This window comes from Caretta caretta, chromosome 7, assembly GCF_965140235.1.
Source record: "Caretta caretta isolate rCarCar2 chromosome 7, rCarCar1.hap1, whole genome shotgun sequence".
In the NCBI taxonomy this organism is placed as follows: domain Eukaryota; kingdom Metazoa; phylum Chordata; order Testudines; family Cheloniidae; genus Caretta; species Caretta caretta.
The window spans coordinates 11,486,696-11,508,975 of NC_134212.1; the positions used below are offsets into that span (position 1 = coordinate 11,486,696).

At 38.7% G+C, this 22,280-nt stretch overlaps 1 protein-coding gene across 2 annotated transcripts in view; it reads left to right on the forward strand.

The window, feature by feature from the left end:
- The window catches only part of PPP4R2 (protein phosphatase 4 regulatory subunit 2), a 39,563-nt gene that overhangs the window by 12,480 nt on the left and 4,803 nt on the right, over positions 1–22,280 (forward strand). For both annotated transcript variants that reach the window (XM_048857558.2, XM_048857559.2), the window contains 4 exons: positions 11,474–11,644; positions 18,356–18,449; positions 20,376–20,413; positions 22,192–22,266. In XM_048857558.2, coding sequence (XP_048713515.1) covers positions 11,474–11,644; positions 18,356–18,449; positions 20,376–20,413; positions 22,192–22,266 — 378 coding nt within the window. The remainder of the gene's footprint in view (positions 1–11,473; positions 11,645–18,355; positions 18,450–20,375; positions 20,414–22,191; positions 22,267–22,280) is intronic.

The following is a 22,280-nucleotide window of genomic DNA, read 5'->3' on the forward strand; positions in this document are numbered from 1 at the left end:
ATTCCTTTAGACATCATTCTGACTTTCTCTTCCACAAATATTACTGAAGTTTACAGTTTTATTCTGCTATGTTAAATGTCCCATCTACTGTGTAAAAACTGTGTTGGTGATCTGTTTACTCTACGGTAGTCTCTTTCATTGTTTTAACGGTGTGTTAATCTCATAGTGTGGGCAGATCTGAAATTTGCTTTAACTATATTCTTTGCTGCAGTTCTGTTAAGACAAGTGCTGTAACACAGTTAAAACATGCTGCTATACCTCAAGGCCAAACCTTATAGTAGTGTCAAATACTACAGTGTTACCAGGTCTTCCAGTGTGTGTGTGTGTGTGGGTTTTTTTTGTTGTTTGTTTTTTTAAATTAGAGTACATAGGACTGTAGGGTGTTCAAATATGTCTTGGATAGTTATCTTCAGGAACACGCCAACAGGCAGACATGTTTTTTGTTGAGGACAGCTGCAGTTAGGGTGTCCTCTATTTTATTTATTTATGTATGTATATATTTTGGCACAACTATCTCTGGTCTGCTGTCTGCCAGAGATCCAGCATTAGGGTATCCTTCTGAAATCCTTTGGATTCTACGATTTTGTGCATTTCTAGCTTTTATGCTGCCTTTTTAGAGCCTATTTGGATGCTTCATTTTGTGCCAAGTTCTTTGTTTAAACACAGTGTAGGAGGTTTTTTGACACTTTTTGTTTTTTATTAAATAGTTTATTTTGTTTTTCCTGGTCAAAAATGTGAAATCTGATCGTTCCAGGAAGGATAATCCAAAGGCTAGTGAGATAATTATAAACCTTACTGCTGGTGACTAGAAAATGGCCTGATACTGAATGGGAACAGATGAAAGAAGCTTCCCCCTTTCCCAGTAGTCGGGGGGAAGGGAAAAGACTCCCATGACAGATAAGGGAGAAGGCTAGGAAGAGGGGGAGAGATGCTTTTCCCACTTCCACAAGTGTAAGGCCTCCAAGTATGTGGGTGGTGGAGCAAAAAGGAGAGTTTTACACTTCATTGCTCTCCCTTCCAAACTCCCAAAGAGATAGGAGTAACGGTATGATTGGGCTCCTGTATGCAGTGAAACTTTGGATTTTCTGTTTAATTGGCTAGGATAAGCTTTTGTATCAGTATGATCTTGCACAACTTGGTAATACACTCACTTTTTAATGCATTTCGTAAAGAACTTAATGTGCTTATAGTTCTTGCATTAAATCAAAACATAACACTAGATGGCTGAATGAACTACTGTTTTCTTTACGTTCTTTGAAAGGCTTGTTAATAATGCATTGCTGTAATGAAGCCATGGTAACAAGAGGAATGAAAACTTTTACAGACAATGTCAAGCTATGGGGGAAGTCAAGCAGTGTTCCTTAGGTTGGGAAAGTATTCCTCAAACAGAACTGGTATAACTTAGAGGAACTTTGACAAGGAAACTATGTTGGCTAACTTGTGCAACTTCTAAGAAGCAGTTCACCAACTCGTCTTCATGCAGTGTAATTGCAACTTAGCTACCTTTGACTTCTCCCTTTCTTTCTTTCCTTTTTCATCCAGGTTCTCAGCAAATCTTGTTGCTTTTCTGTCATTTCTAAAATTCACTGTTTCCTATCTATTTCCAGTTCCATGCTATCGTGGTCTTTCCTATGAAGTATTATAATCTCCTCCTCTTTGTCCTCTCTCTCTCTCTCTCTCTCAAGTCCATTCAACTTTCAGCAACGAAAACACCTCTTCCTTTTCTACTTCTACCATGTTATAGTTCCCAGCTCCTTATGTCTTTCCCCATAAGGGTCAAACTCTTTGCCTTCGTTGTACACAGTTCTGCTCTCATCTCATCCTTTTGTTTCCCATCTCACATCTTCATCTCTGTCCACTCTTCTTATTGTTCCTTGTCCATTCCTCACTCTCTGTCCTTTGTCCCTTTTTATTCTGTTCCTGTGCCTATAATGGATTCCCTATCTGTGTGTGCAAGTCTCCTCCTCTACTTCTCAAATCCTACCTTTTACTTTGATTCTCATTAGTGACTTTCCACTCTAGTGCTGCCCACTTCCTTATTAATCTACTTCAGTCTCTAGTTAAAAATTTCAACCTATGATCTACACTCTATCCACTACAACTGTTGTTGTTGTTTTAAATCTTTTTCCTTCCCCTTCATGTCTGTTTTCTTTGTGGTCTGTGTCTGGTTGTTAGAGTGTAAGGTCAGAGACTGTTTTTTTTTTTTTTTATTACTGCATGATACTTCCCAGAATCATAGTGCAATATACATGTTTGGTTACTGTTGCTATGTAGCAGTGGTGATTAACAGTTTTAAAAACTAGAACATTGTGTCTTGTTTGATTTGCAGAGTGCAACGTGAAATGGAAAGTCTTGGTTTAAGAAACCAAACTGCACTATAACATTAAAGTGTAGTTTCCATGTTTGTTTATATTACTGTACCATTTTAATACTTTGGTGTTTCAATCCTTGGGTTGCATTAGCCATTATTATTGACAGAAATGCTGCTTGTTACATACTTGCATTGTATCTGGGGATTAACTTTTTTTCTTGCTATGCTGTCATTGGCATTAGATATATTGATAGAGGATGAGCAAGCTATTGGAGCGTTTTAGAAATGCATAGAATTTGGGTAGTTTTAAGTCCTCGTTCAGCCTATCAAAACTAGAACATTCTGGACAACAACAAATATTTTTAAGGCCAGTTGATTTTTTTTTTCACCTCGAGTACTGATTCTGAAAGTATTTGTACAGTATTTGTGGAATACTCATGAAAATCTGTTTTAAAACATTATATAGTTACACATGTAAATAAACAGCCATCCAGGGTTCTTTATAAAGTGTTAGTATAAATTCTCAGTGTCAGGATAAAACTTGTGGTACCTTATTTACCTGAGCTTGCAGTTGGGAAGAACTACTTCCTTACAGTGTGTAGATCCTGAGATGACTCATATGTCAGTGGCCAGTTCTTGTAAGCAAATTCAGTGGGTGCATTGTCCTGAGAGTACTCTCCTTTCCATGCAGATTCCTCAGTTGGATTAATTCACAGAGCTTGATGTGTAAGGTTTCTTTCTAAATTATTCTTTATATAAGAACTTCATACATACAAGCATTTTCTGTTTTTATTTCCATTCAGCTGCTGGTTGGTGGAAGCTTTCTGTAATTCAAATTCTGCTGTTCCTCGAGGGGGGGGGGGGAGAATGTTGTTTCACAAACCCCCTATTGTAGTAAACAGTTATATTTAGAGGTCTTGTATCCTACCTTGCGAATGCCCTCTTCAAACTATTTTTGACACACTGTACAATGTTGCTTTACTACTTGAAACTGAAATCAGCTCATCCCCATTTTTTTCCTTTCTGATTACTATGCTGACTTCTTACAGGAATGCTTCAGGTGCTGAACTATTGCCATGCATTGATCTTTTCTAAATATGACAAATGAAGAGGGTTTGAGCTTTTGAAAAATAATAAGCTTCATAGACCTATCAAACAGCCTACCTTCTTTGATAGCCTCTTGTAAATAGATGGATTTTAAGGGTCTAACTTTCTAACTTTAGGTATGCAAATTGTATGTCTAATTTGTGCACGTAACTTCCATAGTTGAATTAATTTGATCTACAAATCAAGTGTGTGTGTATGCAAATGACTCGGCTGCTTGATTGCATGTGAAAATTCTTGTGTGTTCAGTGTTGGTATCTAGGAAAACCAAATTCGCACCCTCAAACTCTTAAGTTAGACCATGAAAGTGAAGTTTAATAGCTTTATCAGCAGGTTCAGCTAAAGCACAAACAAGTTAGGCTTGAGTGAGGTGATAAAATATTTTTTAAAAAGATTCAGCGAAGTTGTGTGTTCAGCAGTTCTTCTAAACCAGGAACTTATTTTGTTTGTAGCATTGCTATCTAGATCAGGGGTGGGCAAACTTTTTGGCCCGAGGGCCACATCTGGGTGGGGAAATTGCATGCAGGGCCATGAATGTAGGGCTGGGGCAGGGGGTTGGGGTGTGGGAGGGGGTGCATGAGGGTGCTCAGGGCAGGGGGTTGGGGAGCAGGAGGGGTGCGGCAGAGGGTTGGGGTGCAGGCTCCGGCTCAGCACTGCTTACCTGGAGCGGCTCGGGTGGCAGTGGTGCGCAGCGGGGCTAGGCAGGCTCCCTTCCTGCCCCGGCTCCGCACTGCTCCTAGAAGTGGCTGGCACCACGTCCCTGTGGCCCCTGGGGGAGGGGGGACGGAGGGCTCCATGCACTGCCCTCGCCTGCGGGTACCTTCCCTGAAGCTCCCATTGGCCGCGGTTCCCCATTCCTGGCCAATGGGAGCTGCAGGGGTGGTGTCTGCTGGTGAGGGCAGTGTACGGAGCTCTCTGCCTCCCCCCCCCCCCCACCCCCGGGGGTGGGGGGGCTCCAGGGACATGGTGCCGGCTGCTTCTGGGAGCGGTGCGGGGCTCGTGGCACCACAGGGCTGGCAATCCCCCTGGCCGGATCCAAAGCCCTGACGGGCCAGATGCAGCCTGTGGGCCGTAACTTGCCCACCCCGATCTAGATAAATGGCTTCCCTTTCAATGCCCGCATGAAAAACCCCTGTTCCCAAAGGTCCGGGAATGACAGGTTTTCTGCCTCTAATCCTATCTGTTGGTGAATCCTCTTGTATTTTTTGTTACAGCTAGTTGCTATCCCCCTCTGCTGTCAAGAATGGGTTACTGCCATCAACAGCAGCCCTGGTCTGCCTCTGTGCTAGATTTTTTGGTTGCTTTTCCTCCTTCTCCCTTCAACCTAACAGTTTTGGTAGGGAGATACTCCTAGGAAGATTTGAGGGAATCTGGGGATGTCTTGTCTATGGCTTTTATAGTGATTGATCTTTCTTTACATAGGGCTCCACTTCAAAGGGGCTTCCACTCCTGGCTCTGTTCTGTGAGCCTGCAGCAGCTCAGTGGAAAAGAATCTGTAGCTGCTAGAGGCTGTTTTTCCGAGGCCAGGACTTTGCATTTCTTGGTACATAAAATCATCTTCTGCATCTTAATCTGAATTTGGCACCTATGGAGAAGAAAGAGTAGTGAACAGGTTAATCAGAGGGGAAGGAAATGTTTAACATGACATACCGCTAATGCTGCTTCAGCGTCAGGTGATGGTGGCTCCTTTTGATCTAAACGGCGAAGGGATGGCCCTGGCTCCAGTGTACGCTCTCTGTCCTGCTCTGTTTCTCCTCTGCTGCCTGTCCATATCATTCACTTTGGGTTAGTCAGTGGTTCCCACCCTAGCAACAACTCCGACTCCCAACCAGCTTGGATACCCGTTTCCCTCTTCAAAATCTGTTTGACTCAGATGAAGACCTTCTCCCTAGCTTCTCACGGGTCCAAAACTTATGGTTACCAGGCATCCTGAGGTCTTCATCTCTTAAGACACTCGGTCTTCTTTTGACCTTGCTCTTTCTGCAGCCAGGTCTCACTCTAAGGGCTTGTCTGCACTTAAAACAGTACAGCGGCATGGCAGTGTTGCTGCAGCTGAGCTGATGTAGTGCTTCAGTGTAGACACTACCTGTGCCGACAGGAGGGGTTATCCCATTTACCTAAGTAATCCACCTCCCAGAGGAATCTTCCCTTGACTTAATGCTGTTAATATGGAGATAGAACTGGAAGGGACCTTGAAAGGTCGAGTCTAGTCCCCTGCCTTCACAGCAGGACCAAGTACCTTCTCTTATTTTTGCCTCAGATCCCTAAATGGCCCCCTCAAGGATTGACCTCTCAATCCTGGGTTTAGCAGGCCAGTGCTCAAACCTCTGAGCTATCCCTCCACCGGGGACTTAAATTGGCTTAACTATGCCACTCAGGTGTGGACCTGAGCGACGTAGTTAGGCTGACCCAATTTTCTAGTATAGACTCAGCCTTTAACTAGAGAAGGAAAATATTAGCCAACTGCTTCTTGTGAGGGATCAGGTGATTACCATTCTCAAGGGCCATCAGTAGAAAAGGGGAGACACTTCTGCTTGCCCTTGAACCAGTGTGTGACAACTAGTCACATTTTCCTTCAGGATGAAATAAGTGAGCTAGTCTACCTTACTCGTTCCATCTTAAAGACAACAGATCCTTCTATTTAGTTCCCATCAGTCCTCTTAACATGGAGTGAGAGGAAAATAGGGAAAGAAACATTCCTGAAGCCAAAAATCTCTGGAAAAGGATAGACTCTGAATGTTGCAATCTGGAAGTGAAGAAGTCCAGTTAAATCTGGAGAAGATGATCAAGTTTTGTTTGGTCCAAAAGATCAACTTCTCTCTCCATCTCAGCCAAGATTGCTAAACAGAAAAATCTTGATCCCAGTAAATGGAGTGAGAATTCTTGACAATTTTATGGGCCTGAAAATTAGTAGTACCATAAAGAAGACTGAATTTTCCTCCATTACCAAGCAGCTGTGGTCTGTATAATTTCATCTTGAACATGTTTTCCACTCTCTGCTCCTGTTTCATTCAAAATTGTGCAAGATCCTTTAGACATAAAATGAGAACAGGGATTCTAAGAGCACAGCATGTGATGTTATCATGTGTCTCGTTTGCTCTGTGGACTTAAGAGTTGCTGTTGGTCCATATCAGTCTGTTGCAGGAATACCCTCCAAGTGTACCACTACGTGGATAAACTGCTCCATAAAGTTTAAAATGGCAGCTCTTCAACAGGATTATCTAAAATTCCAGCATTCTCTAGTGTTTAAATCACAATATTAGCGATCAGGAGATTGAAGTTATATTCCTAGTTGTACCAATGACCTGTGTGTCTCTTGGACCAATTACTTAGCTTTGCTTGTTCTTCAGTCTGTAAAATGGGAATACTACTTTCTGCTTGACAGGTATTTTGTCAACTGTTTTGAGATTTTGAATGGAAGATGCTGTTAAAACTGAAATCAATATTATAGCCTGGAGAGGTGCAGTGCATTAAAATAACTTAAAAATAAATTAAAACCAAGTAGATTTCAGATTCAGCTTGTAGGGAGAATTTCTGCCTTGTGCTTTGAAAATGTGATTCCCATTTGCCCAGGTGGCACCAATATTTTCTGTGGTTTCAGGATTTTTAAAATGACACAGGGCACTGTTTTCAGCCCCAAGGGCATTAGACTTCCACTATTAACCTAGTCCGTACATATTAGGCCACATGGATCTGATATCTGTCTACAAATAATTGAGAACCATTGATATTGTGTGAAAGGATAAGTAGTAGTAGTTAGTAATTGAATGAAAATAAGTAAGGGAAAATTAACCTAGGTTGGAAGTAGGGGGAAATGGATCTGTGAAATAATCTTTAGTGCAATATTGGAATCTACTTTCATGGGCTAATATTCTGTAAGGTGTAATCCAGGCATGGGGGTGATTTAATGGGTCTCTTCTGTCTGAGTTTTGAGATTTTTCTCACTTATTATAAACATTTGCTATTTATTCTAAAATCTTCTGTCTCTTTGAGTCTGTCATGGTTACAGTTTTGCAGAGTCTGGATGCTTGCATTGAGGGTTAAACTAAAAAAAACCCAAAACCTAAAATAGAGTACATTGGAAATGATATGCTACTTTTGCTTTAGTTTTATGTAGCTAATTAGAGTGGTAACAAACCGAACAGAATAATAGTTTGTTTGATCTATGCCTTGTGTTACAATGCTGGTTCTGGCGGGACCCAACTGAGAGTGCCAATTCAGGACAAACTACTTCAAGCAGGGCAGTTACAGCCCAAGGCTGGGTTTTTTCCACCTCTAAGGCAAACCAAACCAGCCAAACCGAGCAGACTTTGGTCTCATCCCACTGGCTAACCACAAGTCACGCAAGCAATTCCCTTAGACACTCCAGTTTACCAGCAGTGCCACTCGTTATGGGGACAAATGGTTATGAAAACCAATACCCTAGTAAAAGAAAAAAGGTTCTCTTGATCCCAAAGGACCAAACCCAGATCAATATACAAAACAGATCTTACCCACAAATCATGCTGTTGCCAATCCTTTAGAATCTAAAATCTAAAGATTTATTCATAAAAGGAAAAGAGATATAGATGAGAGCAAGAGTTGGTTAAATGGAATCAATTACATACAGTAATGGCAAAGTTCTTAGTTCAGGTTTTTGCAATGATAGAATAAACTGCAGGTTCAAATCAAGTTTCTGGAGTACATTCACAGCTGGGATGGGTCTTTCAGTCCTTGGTTCAAAAAGTCCCTCCAGAGGTAAGAAGCAGGACTGAAGACCAGATGGAGGAGCTGCAGCAGCTTTTTATATTCTCTTGCGATGTGGTCGGTCTTTCTTTCTTTCAAAGAAAGCTGTCCATCACATGGCATGGAAAAACCTCAGAGTTCTGTCCATAGGCATGTCCCTGCATGCCTTGCTGAGTCATAAGGTGTCTGCCTTCTCTCAGTGGGTCCATTGTATATCTGATGGACCTTAATGGGCCATCCAGCAGGCTAGGCAGATCTGACACTAACTTGTCTGGGGTGTCGCCCAGAAGCATAGCATAGGTTTGAAATACAGATAGTATAGAGCCAATATTCATAACTTTAACTACAAAAATGATACACACATGTAGACAGTGTAATCATAACCAGCAAACCATAACCTTGTCTGAGACACATTATTTAACCCCCTTTATACAAGATTTGGTGCCACTACAGGACCTTGGTTGCAACCATGTTCTGTATGGTCCCAGTTCAAGTCAATAACGTGACACCTTGTCATTTTAGGATTTTTTTTTTCTTTCCCTTATTCTGCCCATTTATCTCTGCCCTTGTGTTTTTGGTATGGGTCTTTCTCTATCCCACCCTTTTCTAGTTGTTTCCATCCTCTTTCTTTTTTGGGGGGGTTGGGAGTGAGGGGTAAAGTGTCTTTTCAAGGTGTGTCACTCACTTTTAAACCCAGTTTATCCCTTCTATTATATTTTAAATAAAAGAACCACACATTATTTCAAACTTTGAATGTTGTTGCTCCTCCATTTTTTTGCCCTTAATCACGTTTTAAAAAAAGAGCAATCCTTCATATCAGAATCTCTTTGGGAGGGGAGCTTGAATTATATTCTCCCCTCTTCAAGCCCCCGCCATCTTTAGACCTATATTTACTATGTCTTAATTTCCCTCTTGTCCTTGATTATGTAGAACTCCTTTTTCCAGCTGAAGAGGGCTAAATGTGGCCGTCAGTTAGCCAGAATCCTATAAACCACACCAGTAGGAGTAGATTGAAATGTATTAAGATAACATTATATTCATCAGTTTCACAATTCTACCTGCACTGCTGAGGAAGTGCTGTGTTATGAAAAGGCCCAAAACTTCTCTTTGCAGTGCAGGTTCTATGTGATGATCAGTGTGGAGAAGCTTATTCAGAACCTGCCCATAATATCTGTAGTAATTTTCTGACGCATCCTTTTCTAGTTTTTTGGCAAGCTCCAATACATGGAAATTATTCTCATTGGCATCAAACTTAGATTGAAGTTATATGGTAAATAGCACTTTAAAAGGTTCTCTCTAAAAGTTGTTTAAAAGAATTGTGTAAGTTTGAAAATGACTTTCATAAATATGTTCTATGTCTGAATCTTTAAGCACCGACTAGTCTGGGAGACAGATGAGCTAAGGCAGCAAAAAAACAGTATCTTCTTTGTTGTAAAGTTCTCCTTTCACAAATTAATATGGAAGCATGTAACTTGAGCCTATTCTAAAGAGACACTTAAGACCAGAAACTATGTAAGAGAATGGTTATAGTATGTACATCTTTTAGGTTAGCACAATTCTAGTCTTTTAGCCATAGTCCTATCTTACTGTCAATACCTTGGCAGAGTTGATGATGTAGACTGGAGGAGAGCTGAATAGATAGTATCTTGTGAGGCAGAGCTCTGACCTTGCCTCAGTGGGTTCCGCGCTTCCTGGCGGATTATGCTAGCCTCAGAGGCCAGTATATCTGCCTTCTACTACTCTGCTGTACCCAACTGGCCTGGGTCTGTCACACTTGCGTTAGGCAAAAAGGTGAAGGCAAAAATACTGTTCACACCAAGGTGGTCGTTTGGAAGTAAAAGATTAATATATCCCAGCTCAACACAAAGAGAAAAACATTTACTCCCATATTTCTTACACAGGTGCTAGTGATTCTTCTGTTTTAATCTTCCACATGAATTACATTATAATTATTTTAGATAGCTATATGAATTAAATATGGTCAAAAATAGTCAGTGTTATGCTCATCAGTGTTAAGTTCCATATTATTTATTCGTGGTAAGAAGCACCTGGAAGAAAACAGAGCCCGTAATCTCCCCACTCCCTGCAAACCCTCCCACCAACCTCATTTCTTGATCACTGTGGGCACCATTCTGCCTTTCATCCTCACATCCAGGCTAAACCTAAAATCTTGCCAATTCTTTCTGCACCACATCTATAAGATATGGCTTTTATCTACTCGCACAGCTGAAACTCTCATCTAGGCTCTCATCTCACATCTTGATTACTGTAACGTCCTTCGCTCTGGCCTTGACAAATGCAGCATTGCCCTGCTTATATCTGTTCAGAATGTTACTGCAAATATCATTTTCCAAGCCTATTGCTTTGATGCTGTTTCCCCCCCTTTGAATCTCTCTACTGGCTGCAATCTCATTTAACATCAAACGTAAGTTGATTGTATTCACTTTCAAGACCCTTCACAGTGAACCTCCGCCCTACCTATCATCTCTCATTCACTGTCTGGATGTTGATGCTCACCTCTGATCAAGCCATGATGTCTTCCACTGTCTACTTGTTAAATTTTCAAACAAGCATATGCATGCTTTCTCCTATGCTTCCGAACACCCGTGGGAGGTGCTTCCTGTAAACATCTGCAAAGCTATCTCATTGTTAAGGTTATGCTTTAGTCACGGGTACTTTTAGTAAAAGTCACAGACAGGTCATGGGCAATAAACAAAAATTCATGGCCCGTGACCTGCCCATGATTTACTATATACCCCTGGTTAAAACATGGTGAGCTCCTTGGGACAGGGACTTTTTTTGTGCTAGATGCAGTACAAACAGAACAAAGGAGTTCTGGTCCATCACACAGGGCTCCTAGGCCTACTATAATATGAATAATAATTGGGATTGCTGCCCCAAAGTGCTAAGTGGTCTACAAATGTAGAATAAAATGATCCATATAATGAAGAGCTGACAATCTAACTGTCAGTAACTGAGTTACATAACTAAGAATAAATTTATGTTCAGGTCTTCTTCAGGACTGCAAAAGAGCTTTTGTAAAATATCGTATCTAAATTTATGTATGAAAGTGGTGTTAACAGCCTTCTCGTTGAAGATAAAATGTTTAATTTTGTCCTGTCTGCTGTCCTTGGAATAGTCTTCAAAAATGTCTCTCAGTTGGTTGGCTACAGTAAACTATTTGTTGCTTAAAAATATTAAATCTTTGAACTACCTGGTTATAAAAATTCATGATCGTCTAAGATTTTTTGCTTTGGTCTAAACAAAGTTATAATATGGATATTTTGCATGCGTCTTAAGTCACTTGTGATTTTTTTTTAACCTTTAATTTAGGATTCAGTGGTCTCAGTTTAAAGGCTATTTTATTTTCAAACTGGAGAAAGTGATGGATGACTTCAGAACCTCTGCACCTGAACCAAGAGGGCCCCCTAATCCCAATGTGGAATATATTCCCTTTGAGGAGATGAAGGAACGAATCCTGAAAATAGTCACCGGATTTAACGGGTATGTAATTTTTAATCAAATCTCATTTGTTTTTAAACAATTTTTTTCTCAAGGCTAGGCAATATATCATCTTTCATAGATGACCTTCCAGTCTTACTGTGATTTACTTCCACATCTTCATTCTGCTCAACACTTGCCGTAGACAACTTCAGGTACAAATAAATTGGTGCCTATCAACTTAAACATATTTTATTGTGATATCTTTTAAAAACCAAAGTCCAAAATCTGTCTTTTAATGATTAATCTAATATCTTGTGACATTTGTTAGTGTCTTCAGTTGTTTTAAAATCTTTGATTAACTTTTTCTTTAATGGACATTGTTCATGCAATACAAAAAGTATACATAAAAAGAAGCATGTTGATAGAAATCTATTTCTATCTAAAATCAGATTTATTTTAATCCATTTTTAGGTGCTTAGGTTTTTTTAATAAACTGTAACCATTTGGTGTTTGTCCCCTTAACTTGCATGTGGCAGTTTGGCAGCTCATTGAGAACAATGAATTCTGTGACAGTGCAACAAAGAGACAGTGTATCTACTATGAATTGTTAAGCTACAGATTCAGATTTGTAGGTCAAAAAGACAACCATGTGTTTACTGGTTGTTAAAGTATACTTTTAGCATTTGAATGATTACTTGTTTGTTTCTCTAGACTACAATGTGTATTGTTTCTTGCTGCTTATTGCTTTGGTAAAAGGACTTTTCTGAAGTTCACTTTTGTTTCATTTAAATAAAACTCTTGTTTTTCATGGGCATCTACTCTCTTATTTGCTATTTCTTTGTAACGGCTTGATAGCACTTTCTTGAGCTTAAACTGAGTCACAAATTTATCATCCAGTTAATTAGTGTTTTGTTCATTTGCACCAACCACTTACCTGCTGTATTTTCAGCTTATCAGCAAATGGACATGTTGTAGCCTTCCTCCATGTTACCCCTGAGACTGCTAGCTTTAAAGGACTATGATGACCCCTCTTGAGATTCATGTGCTGGAGTTAGATCAGTGGTTCTTACTGTCACGTTCCCGAAGACTGACGTTATTTAAAACATGGATTGTGCTTCAGAATTGACTCTCTTGAAATAAATGTTTTTTTTTCATGTTGAAAGTTTCAAGTACTTTCACATTAAATTTCTCACTTAAATGTGATGCCAAGAATTTCTACCATGAAACCTACAAATGGTAACATGATGTCTTTTATTCTGCTGGCTGGTATTAATAGTAGTCTAGTTTAAGGAAGTAAAAACTTGTCCTAATGTCTGGGCTTTTTGTTCTATTATTTCAAAGCTGTTTTTTGCTTATGTTACATAGCTTACCTAAGCTCGTAAACCACTCAGAGGAAATGAACAGCTAGGCAACCACCACATCATATAGTTCCAAGACACACTTGACAAAACTTCTGGGTGTCTGAGCCTTTTGCACTGTTAAAATACTGTGGCAACAAAGCAAAATTTTTAAAAGTGTTACTTTAACACTAAGGAAGAACTCCCAATGCTTTCCTCATGTGTTCTTTAAAAGTGGAAACCAGCTAGTGTCACTAGATGGAAAAACCGGAAGACGTATAATTATTGCCTTTAAACAAATGCTAAAATTCAAAACTTTTCACAACCAGGAATGAAATAAACCATGTAGCAATTCATATATAACTTTGTTCTAACGAGGCTATGATTCTGAAACTTCTTAAGTAATCATTGTCCAGTGATTTGTATCTAAAGCAACATATAACACAAACAGGCTGCAGTTTGTACAATCTGATACCTGATTTGTTCTATCACTATCAGTTAATTAAATTGATTCAGTTTAACAAATTCGAGACCAGTTCTACACTCAGGCCTGTACTACACAGCAATACATATAATTCAAAGGCTTAAAAATATGGTATACGTATCCTGCTCCATAAAGCCCATGATTCTGATAAATCCCATGATAATGAAGACCTTAGCAATGTACTGTTTCTGTTGGCAAAGTAAAAAATAACACTTAAGTTACTAGAGGTGTTCCATAAAATACATGTGAATTTTTTGTTAATGTGATGTTAGACACTCGAACGTAAATAAAACTCAATTCTGTGTCCTCAGGTTCATCAGTCTCTATTGTTGAGCTATCCTTTCCTGCTCCTGACAACCAGGCAGCAGCAACCAATCAGATGAAGATTTCATATCACCACTACAACACCAGTATGTTCTTGCCTCTGTCTGTCAGGCTCTCCTACAGACACCACTTCTCTTTTAAGAATGCAGGGTTTTTTCCTCCCTCATTGGGATTATGGATTCTCTATTTTATCTATACCGTTGCTGTCACTTAATGAACTCCTTGGAAAATCTTGACTCCAGAGAGCACCAGTTGCCCAGAGCAGTTATTTTCAGGCCTTTTACCATTTTCGTTCATGGATCTTCTTATTCAGATCATTGCAAGGTAGCCTAACAGAAAATGTGGATGCTTATTGTGACCCTGACCTAACAGGGTTTTTCCTGTCCTTGCTTCTAGGATGCATAAGATAGGAAGAAAAAGGGCATATTTAATCTTTCCTCTTCATCTGTAAAGGAAGACATCATGCAAAAGCAGTTACTAAGAGATGATTGCCTTCTCTGGGTAATCGGTGACTTTGGATTAAATGGCTTTGACAGACAGAATAAGTATGCTTTTTCTTTCAGGTGGCTGCATAGTGACATGGCAGTGCTTGTTTAAACCCAAAATATCGGTTTGTATCCATCTGACATTGTATGGGTGTAGGGCCAGATTCTCCTGCCACATTTAAGAAACTTATATGCCAAAGAGACTCTTAAGAAGTTTCCCATGTCCATTTTCCCCTTTCCTAGTAAATTGTGAATACTTCCAAAACTAACCACTGGAGGTGTATCGCTCATGGAAAATTCTTTACAACAAGAAGTAAACTCTTCAGTAGTACAAATAGGGTTAATTTTCAGATGTATTCTTTGCACTCTTGCTAGTCTGAGTTAGGTTCTGGCTTTTCAGCACTCCTTCCAACACACTGGTGGAGGTATGCTGTCTGTCTGTCTGTTTTTAAATAGAGGTAGGCTTCCTTAATCTTTGATATTTTTGGATGAGTACTGGTCGTCAGTTGTGATTATTGGGTTAGGAGGACTTTGTTTTTTGGGTACCTTACAGAAATATCCATGTTAGAATATACAAATTTTGTCTTTGCTCACCTTTATAACAGTCATATGACCAACTAAAGGAGTTTCTCCACATCTTTTCTTCAGTCCCTTTTTGCTTAATACACTACAACATGGCTGTCATGATCAGGCTCTCTTTACAGCACCCTGACCAATGGCACTGGGAAGTGCAGTTCTGATCATTTTCACTTGATTATGGAATTCCTAATCCCTTTGCTCACTTGAAGAAATTTTATTATGCGGTTTTTGCATGGATTTAACTAAAAGAGTTTAGAAACCTATTTAGTAAAATAGATGCAACTTCCTCAGTACACTCACTCTTAAATTCGTTTGAATGTCTGTGCACAAAGTTGCACTGATTTTTTAAAAATTGGTTTAAAGCCACACCTTTAATTTTTGTAATATGTACTTGTATATGACTTTTACATAGTTCACTATAGCTGAGATGTCATTGCCTCTGGAAGTCTGCAAATTAAAAAAGTCGTCAAAAAACAGTAACTCGATGTCAGTTTATTGTAAAGCACATACTATGATGTGTGGTGCCATCTACTGTGCATTAAACAAAGTTCACTATTTTATAGATGCTTTGAAGGGAACAGTGTTGCTGTTGGCCAGAACACAGATTATAGTGTAGGTTAAAATAAAAAATTGGAATGTACAATTTACTTTGAAGCTGCAAATCTTGCATTTTATGGGGTTTGATATCACCTCAGTAAGCTGAATGCCACTGAGTTTCATAAACTATTTCATATGTTAGTCTTTCAAATTGTATTCCAAATATCCAATAAATATTAAAAATAAGTTAACAAGATTCTACAAATTTTCACTTTTTTTTAATATGCTACTACTTAAACTATAGGTCTTTGTAAATGGATGTTTAAGCAGACAGGTAATTTGAATTTACTGTTTAAAGATTAGCTGTTACAACCTTTGGTAGTCTAGTACTGTTCTGTCCCTCCCACCACCCCAAAAAAGTACCCAAAAAATAAGCAGCAGTTATATCTTTATGCAGCTATGCACAGGTTTAGATATGCAGTACATATATGGGTGAGTTCACAAATCAATTAACTCCTCCTGCACACTTACCAAGATTGGAGATGGGAAGAGTGAGTGAAACTACCAACAAGGGGAGCAAATTGAAGTCTGTCCATGGCAGAGGTTTTCTGGTTTAGCATCTCTGTGAGTAAAGTCATTAAACACCTTGGCCAAAACTTGATGAAACACCAGGTATAACTTAATCCATAGCAAAGATGTTCTGAGCGGTATTAACAGGAAGTGAACCCTCACAGTCTCAAGGACATTCTCATTGAGTAAATTGAACCGAAAGGAATACATGAGTTCATTTTAGTCGAACTATGTAGGGAACCAAGTTAGAAAAAACAGTCTAAATATAATTTTGGTCGATGGTAGGCAGATGAGGGGTCAAACACCTGGTGGACAAGTAAAATATGCCTGCCATAACATTCACTAAATACTAAATTCCTTCCTTTCAACTTACTTTTTTTGATACAAAAGAAATTTACAGTGAAGGTCTGGTCTGGGAATATTCTTGTCCTCTTGTTTTATCGCTCCTGTAGCTTCACATTTATTTAATTCTCTACCATTTGAAGGAGCTATGTACTGACCCATAAAGATTAGCCTGTCATACTGACAGTCTTTTTGTTCTTCAGGAGTGAAATAAAGATGAGATTCTGTCATGGTTTAGGTGTATGATAATAATAAATATTGATTAATCCACAATACAGTTGATATGCATCATCTCTGAGGTATTTGGAGGTAGATATGTTGACAACATGCCAAACATAGGGATTTCTCCTAGATTCTGTTTTACAACATACCTCTTAGTTGTTTCAGGTTATGGTTTATATACCTTCCACTGTACCATAACACATGGTAGAATCTGCAAAACACATTAAAATGGGTGATATTTAGTCTGGTTCAATTTCTGTTTATAGGAAAGGCATTGGCCCTTAAGAGCTTTCCAATAGAATTAATGCCAGTAACTACTCTCACTGGTTGAACATGGTTTCTTCTGGCATATTCTTGGTGAAAAATCAGATCAGTGAATGTTTGAACAAGATCTGTTTTTTATTTAATGAAGTAGGCATAAAATTATGCTCTTCTAGCTTGTTGAGTGATTTACCCATTGCAAACTTGAATTCATTAATTTTTTTTATAACAATTAGTACTCTAATTTCTGAGTAACACAGTTGTAACAGTTCTGTAGTAGGGATGGAATCGTGTTGAGTGTGTGTATAAACTGTTTGGGTGTAATTTTTTAAAATTTCCTACATATATAAAATATAATTCGAATGCTTCACATTGTACTAAGCACTTTGTGTTCCAAGTGTAATGACTTCAAGCTCAGACAAATTCAGTTAGTAGAATGCTTAAAAAGCAGTATTGCATTCCTGTACCATAATTCAAAAGTTTTGCTAGATGCTGATAATTGTGTAACAAAATAGATTTACTGTAAATGTATATTAATAAATATTGCTACGGAAATGCATGTAAGATCAGCTAACCTTAAATATTTGATCCTGTTATGCATTGCTAAAATGAAAAATTTCAGTTGATCTTGTTAGTGTTTGTGTAAAATCCAATTACAAAATTGCTAGACAGAGGACACATTTGTATGAATAAAATATTATGAGTATATAGCCCTGTCCTATCTCAATGCAGCAGAAAAACTAATCATACTTGTTTTAGATAGATACCATATTTTTCTGAACTATTATTAACTGGCTGTACTACTTACAAAATTTAATGCATTTCCTATAAACTGTAAAATCAAAAGTCTTGAGAATCACTTTTTATTTTTGCCAGATCTAGGAGTGTGAATCTTTAATTGTTTTAAAGCATTTTTTACTGTTGCTGTTTCACATATTTTGTTAACCTCATAATTTACCCAATAAAAGTAGTTTTAAACTGTGACTGATTTTGGTTTCCTGAATTGAAATCTACATGTAACTTAATTATTGAATACAGTGTGCTTAGTGAATTGTGATTTTTGGAATGATGTCTTTTGGATTTTAGTTAGTTTTGGTAGAGGATGTATTGCCCAAAAGTGTGTGCTGTGTTTTCGAAGTGTTTATGCAAACTGAGAAATGTAAATCAGAGATTAAAGCTATGTGCAGGTGGAGCTAAAGGTGTGATTCCCAGCTTGCATAGACATAATTGCAGTACTAATTGAGCTACTTGCTAAAAATGGTAGCATAGATGCAGTAGCATAGGAAGCGGCAAGCAGTGGCATGGGCTAGCCGCCCCAAGTACATATCCACGGCGTGTGCATGCTCGGGACAGCTAGCCCATGCCATGGCTGCCCATGCTACTTTGGCTGCACTACCATTTTTAGCATGCTAGCTCAATGAGAACTGACAAGACATGATCTGGGAATTACACCCCTACCTCCAAGTGCAGAGGAAGCCAACTGTCCTTTTACTGCAAGCTTTCAGTGAAATTCTACTTCCTCTGTTTGGACCTTTTTCAGCCTGCAGGGATAGCAATAATGCAGTTGCTTCCTAGCAGCCTTTTACCCATTAAGTACCATTTACATTGTTCTATATGTATTTCATTGCAGTATCCCCTTTACTATTCAGCGACTTTGTGAGTTGCTGACAGATCCAAGGAGGAACTATACAGGAACAGACAAGTTTCTTAGAGGAGTGGAAAAGGTATGTCTTTCTTTCAGAGGCATTGGAGCTAAATTGTAACTACCCGCTATATAATATTTAAATGACTCCCAAAGTTTTATTGGCTTCATTATGGCTATAATAGCAACTCCAATTTGGTTAATTTTTTAAAAAAGATAACTGCAAAAAGTTATTCTAAAATGTTTTTGACCCAAAAGCAAATAAATTCCAGGATTAAGGCTGTCTCTGTTAATCAGTTTGTAATGCTCCAATATTGCAGTTTATGTAGGATTTAATATCGCTCACTGTTCTGAACCCCCACTGCTAAATAACGGAGCGATATGCAACCATGTAAGTTATCAGGTCTGGGCAGTTCTTCCTTCCTTGCTTTGAGTTTGAATCAAACTCAAAAGCTGAAGGAGAGATTTTTGTTTTTCAGATCTCATTTTTTAGCACATTAAAACCCTCATTAAATGCATACAGAACTTGTTTGGTAGTATTTATATAGTGTTTTCCAAAAGCATGCAGTACTACTTCCAAAATTGATGTCAAACTGTCGTTCTCCTGGGTGGGCCCAGTTACATTTAGGGCATGTGTAAAATCATCATGGATTGCAAATTAGGGCCCCATACTGCTGCTGATCTATAGTGGATCTGGCACTGATCCTTTTGGGTGGTTTCAGGGTAGATTATAGCCCTCATCTAGTAGCTAAATTTTTATCTCGTAAAGCTGATGTAGTGTTCAGCAGTGAGTGGAAAAATTATGCAGTCCATTTCTTTAGTTGCACCACTGTTTCTGCCCTTTGTGCATGCCATTGTGTGTGCAATTGCAGTAATATGATATTAGCAAATGTGGCTCTTGATCACTGATATCTAAAACGAAAACCCCATTGAAATGAATGAAACAAGCCTTAAGGGTGCTCTAGACTTTGACAGTGCCTCATTTGTTCATGTTCAGAAGGTACTTAAAATTGTAAGTTACAGACTTAGGCACTCCAGTTTGAAAATCTTGGCCTTGATTTTTTTTTTTTAAAGTATGTATTTTACAGTCTGCTTTTTATCATGGGGGAGCAAGAGCAGTCTGACACATACATTGAATTCTCTGGTAGTCTGACACCTTTGTTAGAAAACTAATCAGAGCTTTCTACTATCTGTGTTGATCTGTCAAAAGATGATCGTGTTGCTGGACCATATTTTGTGCTGTAATTAGTAGCAACCACCACGCATACTGGAGCACTATAACATTGTTTGTTATCTTTAATTGCTAATTCAGAAATCCCTATTGTATGGTTCTTATAATGCACACTAAAAACTGCATTGGGATAGTCCTCTTGTATATGCATTAGCTATCTTTCAAACAATAATCAGCCATTTTTCTGAAATAAAAAAATGGTCTCATACCTTTTTCACTCAGGTTTTTTCTGAAATTCTCACTGTTGCTGTAGCACTAGTGAAGCCCTGCCTGGGCTATGACTGGTGGGAGTACTAGTGTAAACCAACAGCTGGTGATTACATGACATAGGGTAAAAACTGTTATAGCTTTGCTGCCTACCACTGGTGAAGAGCACTGGCAGCAGGTTGGGATTTTCACAGTTCCACGTGGAGTATCCGCTTAATGTAATCGAAACATCTAAGTTACAAACCTCACCAAAATGTGGTTTGAATTCCTTTGACCTCTACTGTAGCATATTGGAAATTGCAATGTGGTGGAAGTCTTGTTTGGTTTGTATTCTTCACAATAGCAAAGCACATTTACCACTGAGGATTTTAGGAGGTAGAAATTATTTCCAAGGTTGTTTTTGACTTCAGAATAATCTAATTTAAAGTTCTATAGAGAATATTACCTTTATCAGCTAGAATTTTTTAAATCCAGCTGTCGTGTCTTAATCGTCAAGTTTACAAGTTCTATCAGGATCAGAAATGTTTAATTTTTTTGCTTCTAAACTCTCTACATTTTTTTGTATTACAGAATGTCATGGTTGTCAGCTGTGTATACCCATCTTCAGAGTAAGCATAAATTTACTTCAACTACTTAAAGATTTGGGATTATATTAGGAGGGTTTTTTTTGTATGTTCTCCTTGTTGCTGGCAGTAATGGTGTATCCCCTTGCCAACAATAAGACATGCACTACAAAAACTCATCTTCCATGTCAATGGGTTAAACAAATGCCCTTCAAAATCTCTCAAACTTTGTGTGGCAAAAGAGGTGATGTCCTGCAGACATATACTGCTTGCTGGTCTACCTGTGTAGTAACTTTGGGATGAAAAACAAGCTTCTGAGTCAAAATTTACGGCACGGTTTATTAATCCAAAACAATATATGTGAGTGCATTAAACAATACCTGTGTTAGAACTGCATCATCCCCACTGTTATACTAATGTTTTGTCAGTCTTTGCAATACTCTTTTCCTCTTCAGAAATTAATTCCTTCGGCAAAAATACGCTCTGAACAGCAGCTTGGCATACAAAGTAATGCTTAGTGGGGGCACAAAGATGGGGTTAGTTTGGGTCTTTTTAAAAACAAACATTGAGGCAAAAGTGAAAGATTCAAAGAATAGACTCTCATTTGAACTGAACCAAAGGGAGTATAGATTCCTGCCTTCCACAGCTCGTTTCAAGAGAGGATTCCCACATCATCCATCCCACTACTAGCAGGGTTGCCCTACAGTAGGTAGTTTAGTGCTCCTATGACATCTTGTGCTGTTCATTTATTTAGATAAAACTAGATTAAGTCTGAGTGCCTGGAAGATTGCAAAGTAAAGTACAGAATGTAGAGACAATGAAGGGGCAGAGAAAGGGAGTAATTAAAAATCAAAATCTACAGTTGTATGAAAGAGGAAAAACAGACTTCAGAAAAGTGGCTGTAGGGCCAGTTGAGTTGTCTAGAAGAAGGTCCACATTATCTTCTACTTCAGTCTGTCTTCCTGGGCCTGCAAAAGCTACTTTCCCAACTGTACGAGAAGCCCCCCATCATCATACTAATTTGAAGAATGTAGGTAAAGCACAGAAACAAGCTCTTCCAATGCCAATATCTTAAGATGAGGCTGTAGAATCATAGAAATGTTGAACTGGAGGGGACCTTGATAGGTCATGTAGTCCAGTCCCCTGCAGTGAGGCAGGACTAAGTATTAAAATTACAGTACTGTGCCCTGTCATAACAGTTAAGGATGTCACACGGGCATGTGAAAACACCACTCATCACAAGTTAGAACCTGAAGGATGTTGAATGGCATCAGCTAGTGTAGGATCTGAAGGCATTCTTGCTGGATCAGCACCTATTCTGTGTGGAGAGTATTATCCTCCAAAGGGTGTGGTGTAATGGGGGAACTGACCTTTAATGAAGACCTAGTGTGGTGGTGGTTTTATCTTTTGCATTTATCCCAGTCACGCATGGCATTTTACATAGCCAGTAGACACGGTTCCTGCCCACAGAGTTTAAAATCTAAAGCCCCAATCCAGAAAACACTTATGCATACACTTCACTTTAAATATGGGTGTGGTCACAATTGAAGATAAATTATGCCTTTTATTTTATTATTTAAAGGAAATTAGAGGATGTCAAGGAAGATATTTGGGGCATAAGAAGCAAAGGCAAATGACATTTAATCACATAATGGATGTTGAAGTCAATTTAGTTGTAAACAAAAAAACCCAGTGTGTAGGAATATGTTATTTAAATCTAGTAACTTGTAATTACTTTTAATCAAGGAGAATTTTTTAAAAATCACCTTCTGTGAACTCAGGAACCTTAAATTGCTAAGTATAATATTTTTGATTTCTTGTAGGAAAAATAATTCCAATAGTTTAAACAGGATGAATGGTGTTATGTTTCCAGGAAACTCACCAGGTTATTCAGAGAGGTAAGTTGAACAGT